The sequence below is a fragment of the Trichechus manatus genome, unplaced genomic scaffold (assembly GCF_000243295.1).
Source record: "Trichechus manatus latirostris isolate Lorelei unplaced genomic scaffold, TriManLat1.0 scaffold00005, whole genome shotgun sequence".
Taxonomy (NCBI): domain Eukaryota; kingdom Metazoa; phylum Chordata; class Mammalia; order Sirenia; family Trichechidae; genus Trichechus; species Trichechus manatus.
The window spans coordinates 7,490,907-7,496,502 of NW_004443941.1; the positions used below are offsets into that span (position 1 = coordinate 7,490,907).

The window sequence follows — 5,596 nt, forward strand, 5'->3', positions numbered from 1 at the left end:
TTTTTTTTTTGGGGGGGGGGGCAGCACATCTTACCGTTAGTAATATGTACTGCATACAATGTTGTAGTGTGTAATTTGCTGATGTTATCATTCTCAGATGTTCAATTTTAATGATTAACTGTCTGAAACGCTGCTGTATAGATTCAGTTTTCTAAACTAAATCAGGGGATTCTGTTGCTTGAAAACATGAACCCGAATGCTGATGGCTTTGACAGGCAGATTCGGGAAGTAGTGAGACGTTGCTGCAAAATATACAGAGGGGAAAAATAAACAAACGAAAGGACTGCAGAGAAAACTCTCACTAACTTTCTGACTAGAAATGCCAGGTCCACTCCCAGGGGATAATCCAGATGACCCCAAACCTTCTGAAAGGGGAGATATTACCACAACTGACAAAATGCTTACGTCGTCCAACTCATCGGTGGAGTAAATTTTTACGATTTGCGTATTTTTTAATATATGCGATGTATTAAAATATATCTCTTCAGTTTATATGTAATGTTTCCAACTGCCAAAGATAAATAAAGATTGGATTTATAATGATACTGATAACAAAAGGTATTAATAATGAAAACTAAAAAAAGAAAAGAAAAGAGGTATTGGATTTTGTCAGAACCGACTTACAGTTGAGTTGTCAGAAGGGAACCCCCCATTGTAAGTCGGGGACTACCTGTAAATATTTGGTGAGGAGAAAAGCAAGTAAAAATGGCAAGTCTTTGAGGTAAGGAGATACTGAGTGAAGTACCCAACTCAGGCTAGGATGAGGAGGGATCATACAGGAGAGCTCTTGGTAGAGATAGTTTTCAATATGCGTTCACACATACGCCTTCATTTCTATCCTCCTGACGACCCTGTGTGGGGCAGGACTGTTTCTCTTATTTTAAAGATGAGAACACCAGGGCAGAGGGCTGAGACATCCCTGCCCGGTCTCATCAGGCAGCCAGGAGCAGTAGGGACCAGAATCTTAGCTACTGCTCCTGCCCCAGGCCTCTGAGGTCAACTCTCATGTCTGCTCAACCCGTCAAAGTGTCCCCAAAGGTGAGGGAGCTGGAGGAAGGCCAGCAAAGATGCCAGTCTTGTATGCAACTTCATAAACACAAAATATCGAGCTGCCAGAGAAGGAAAAAGAAGGCAAAAAAAAAATTTTTTTTTTTTAAAAACTTGTCTATGAGTGTATTTTAACTGATGCTCCTTGGAGCACTGGAACTAAGAGCAACTAATAAGCAAGATCAAACCCTCAGGGTAAGTGGCATCGGCTGCCTTTTTAAAGTCCTTGTCTTATGATCTGAGGAACACTAATCCCCTTTCCATACTGGGTGATGATTAGAAAAATTAACTACCGAGTAAGTATTTTAAAAATACGTCACGATGGCGTGACTGGAAGAAAAGGTTCTTTACTGAAGCACAAAAAGTTAGGGGCTAAGGAAGAACTCCTTCCCATGGTGAGATGGGGGTTATGTACGAGATTTATCACAGCCCGAGGAATTTTAGCATTCTATTTCTACTCAGAAATCATTTGATGGGCTAGCACAAAGATAATTATATCTCTGTTTCCTGCAGCGAGCATATCAGTGAATCTCACGCGCTGGAAAATAAGCAAGAAGTCTGCTTGGCAGCCTCCTGACCTCTAACCACCCTTGGGGAGTTAAACTTCCTGTTCTATATTTACATCAAAGAACTCTGAACTTGCGCTCACATGCACTGTTTTCTCTCTAATATTTGCTCACAGCTCCTAGAATCTATAAAATTCCAGTACTATGGGGGGTGGGGTGGGGGGGAATTCTCTTATATTGTAAATGTTTATCCAAATTAGAAAAAGTTCCTATGACAGCTCATGCTAAAAAGCCAAGAATTAGGACTGTGTTAAGGCCAGGGAGCTACAGCTGGGGGACTGCCCCACACAGGCCAGCTCCACGTCATTGCAGTCAGTCTTTGGGGTCCTGCTGTGGGGACCCACAGAGCAGAGAGAGGGATTGGTTTCACACACAAAGATGAATGCTGTGCTTCCAAGCGGCCAGCCTTGGGAAGGGCTGTGCGTTCTCTTATTCCTTCCACCACCTGCATTCTCCCCTTTCCTGAATACACTGTGCTTCCTCAAGGCTCTTTTTCTTGCTCAGAAGCCAACACCAAAAAGCCTCCTAACAAGGCCCCTGTCTCTAGCTCCACCCATTCCAAACCACGTTGCTCGCCAACTCTGGCTGAACGTCTGTCAACAAACACGTCTTTCCTGGTTCCACACCTTTGCTCAGACAAGTCCCTCTGCCTAGCACCCCCTCTCCTTTGGAAAGTCTGTTTAAAACCCACCCATCTTTCGAGCCTATTTGAACATCAGCCTTCCCACAAATCCTTATGTCAATTCCAACAACCCAATCTGAGCTCCGCTTCTCCTTTGATGTCTCCCAAAGCAGGCTGTACAAATAAAAACAAACCGATACAAACAGATTTCATATTAACCACTTGACACTGGGGATGCTAAAAATTCCACCTCGTATCCCTTGAATCCTTACCTTCGGGGTCCAGGAGTTTAGTGAGGCCGAGGTGCTGCTCCGCCAGGTTAAAGGCGTTCTGCAGATTGTAGTGTGCATTGGATTTCTTCAGTTTGTCAAAATCTATCAGGTCAGGCCTACGAAGAACGGCAGAACACAACAGAAATCATGGCTTGAAAACCCATCATGAGACCAGCACAACAGGATCACTACTCCAAAAAATATTAGAATCACCATCTAGAGGAGTACACCGCTGGCATATTATTTAATCATCAAATAACAAAACATGATTTTGAATAAACACTGGGATGACTAAGAGTGTGTGTCAACTCGGCTGGGCCATGATTCTCAGTGTTTATATGTAATCACTCCCATCATGGGATCTGCTGTGAGTAGCCAATCAGTTGCAAGGGAATTTCCCTGGGGGTACGGCATGCATCCGAACATAAGCAGACATTCTGGCTTTTTGCTTGCTCTGGATCCAGCAGCTGCCTCCTGTTCGTCTGACCTCCAGTTCTTGGGACTTGAGCTATCAGATTATCTGCTGATCTTGGGATCTGTCGATCTTCACAGCCTGTGAGCAGAGTCCTGCTTTCCTACCTGCCAATCTTGGGTTCGCCAGCCCTTGTGGCTACGTGAATTGGGAGAAGCCTCTATCCTAATCCACAGACTTGGGACGTTCCAGCCTCTACAACTGCATGAGCTATTTCTTTGATATAAATCTCTTTCTATATGTATTTATACGCTTTACTGGTTTTGCTTCTCTAGAGAACCCAGCCTAAGACAAACACTATCAAAGCTTTTTAACAGAATGGGAGAAAACGAGTGACCTTGCTATTTTGTTTGGGAGACTGACATATTCTCCCGAATTTCTCTCAGGTGGAATGCAGGAATTTCCACGGTGGCGCAACATCGAAGGCAATGGATCTGAGGATCGAAGGTCACCCAAATCTGCTACAGAGAAATGGCAACATTCTCCCCCAAAGCTTTCAGCACATTTCCTAAGGACTTACCGGTGTTTGTGTATCAGGGCGTTGAAGGCCATGCCGTCCCGCCAGCTAGTGGTGAAATTGTGAATGTTGACATTGGGGTACCTGCCAAGGACAAAGGACAAGAGAAAAGCAGCAGAATTACCAAACACAGGTTGCTGTAGGTTTATGCTTTTGTTAAATGCAGTGTGAGGAAGTTTTTAAGCATTCTAAAATCTAAGGCATTTAATATTCATAAGGACAATCAAATCAGAGCAAACATCACTCAACTTCAGCTTGCTATAAAATTAAAATACAATTCACAGCTACGTGGCTTTTCTCACTTGGTAATTCAATCCGATGAAAGGTGTAAACTGTGTCCCAGAATTAAAACGCAACCCTCACTTAGGAAAAAGGGACCAGCACGCAGAAAGCTCTGAGGCCTATGGGCTTCCACTTCCCTACTTTGCCAGCAAACATATCAGGACCCTGCAATCACCGAGATCCGAATTCACATGCTACTTCAGAACAGGACGATGCTGGGCTTACCTGTCTATGTGACACTCAGCTTTCTTTTTCCTCATGCCGCTTAATTTGATAAAGTTTTGTAAAGCAGCTACCTCCCTGGAAAATTTGCCTGTGCCGAAAACTTACCCTTAAATCAGTTATTCTACACCATATTGATTATTAGTAATTTTATGTTGTAGTTAATTAAAGGTTCATACCTGACTTGACCTCCTTATTACACTGTAAGTTCTTTACGGTTTCCAACAACCAGAATGCTGCTCTGACATCACCTCAAACCACACTGATCGTGTACATTACAGCCACACCTGTACTCACAGTAGTGTTGACAGTAACACTCTAATTGTTGTTGTTGTGAGGTGCCATCAAGTTGGTTCCAACTCATAGCAACACTATGCACAACAGAACGAAACACTGCCCAGTCCTGCACCATCCTTATGATTGTTGTTATGCTTGAGCCCACAGTTGCTGCCAGAGTCAATCCATCTCATTGAGGGTCTTGCTCTTTTTCGCTGACCCTCTACCTTACCAAGCATGATGTCCTTGTGATAAGAAGTCCAAAGTAGCCTGGTACAAAACAAGCTCTTAATAAACACTTAGGGGCTGCATGACCCTAAATTGATGTGATGAGGCCTTTAAACGTTTTGGAAACCTTAAGGGGCAGTTCTACTCTGTCCTATAGGGTTGCTATGAGTCGGAATCAGTTGAACCTCGATAATTTCAGTGAGCAACAAAAAACATGCAGTTCTGTAAAACTATCTTCACTAAAATTTCACTTTAAGAATAAAGGGAAGGTAAACTTGGACAGATAATATATAAAGATTACTCTTAAGTTTACTGAGCAAAGCTTCCGTAGGTCAGGAGAAATTAAAGGGAAGCGAAAACCCTTGTTTTGTTTTGTTTTTTTTTAAAACACACACACACACACACACACACACACACGAATGTATCATGGATTTGATTCCTAAAAATGCTTCCAGAGTTTTAAATTCAAAATATACTGCTCTCTGGAGCTTCCCTAGTAAAGAGAAGGAAGGTGATGGGGGAGATATGTCAGGTCCAGCACATAAATCAGAACGCCTTCCATTTTGAAAGCTAGCTAAAAGGTCAACGTATCAACTGCTCACGTGTTAACGAGACTTCTCAATGGAAGCCAGTGGGAGAGACTGTTGTCAACACCTTATAAGTGATGACTTCAGTGGAACCTAGTCCTGGAAGCAGCAGCCCCTGGTAACCTTTCAGCCCACACTCACCCAGCTGTCTTCATCTGGCACCACAGCAGCAATGCATCCTTGGCAGACTTCTTCTCTTTGTTGTCTTCAGTTTCCACGCTGATATCCTGGATCTAAGATTTACAAGAAATATCAGACGAAATAACAACAGCCACAGAAGAGCAAGTCTGCATATACAGAGAAAGTAAGCTTTAGATCAAAGCCCAGCCCTGAAGACGATCAGCTCTGAGCGTCAAGGAAAACCGTCTTCCGAAGCCAGTGGTCAACTCCTGGAAACACCGACCAGAACCAGGCTTTCTGCTTTGCACACAGACAATGCTGAAGCGAAGACCAGTCACCTGCGTGACTTCTCAGCACCTATAAGGGGTCATTTCTGCCTCCAAAA

General features: G+C 43.4%; 1 protein-coding gene and 1 long non-coding RNA gene across 2 annotated transcripts in view; both read right to left on the reverse strand.

The window, feature by feature from the left end:
* Positions 1–5,596, reverse strand: part of SPTBN1 (spectrin beta, non-erythrocytic 1) — a 153,577-nt gene that overhangs the window by 59,425 nt on the left and 88,556 nt on the right. Inside the window, exons 4-6 of the mRNA XM_023734522.1 lie at positions 5,233–5,324; positions 3,500–3,580; positions 2,508–2,623 (exon numbers count right to left, since the gene is read on the reverse strand). Of these exons, the coding sequence (XP_023590290.1) occupies positions 2,508–2,623; positions 3,500–3,580; positions 5,233–5,324 (289 nt within the window). The remainder of the gene's footprint in view (positions 1–2,507; positions 2,624–3,499; positions 3,581–5,232; positions 5,325–5,596) is intronic.
* Positions 26–2,500, reverse strand: LOC111821301 (uncharacterized). The gene is made up of 2 exons (XR_002824744.1): positions 406–2,500; positions 26–242 (listed from the first exon to the last, which is right to left on the reverse strand). It is a non-coding gene; the product is annotated as an uncharacterized LOC111821301 (long non-coding RNA).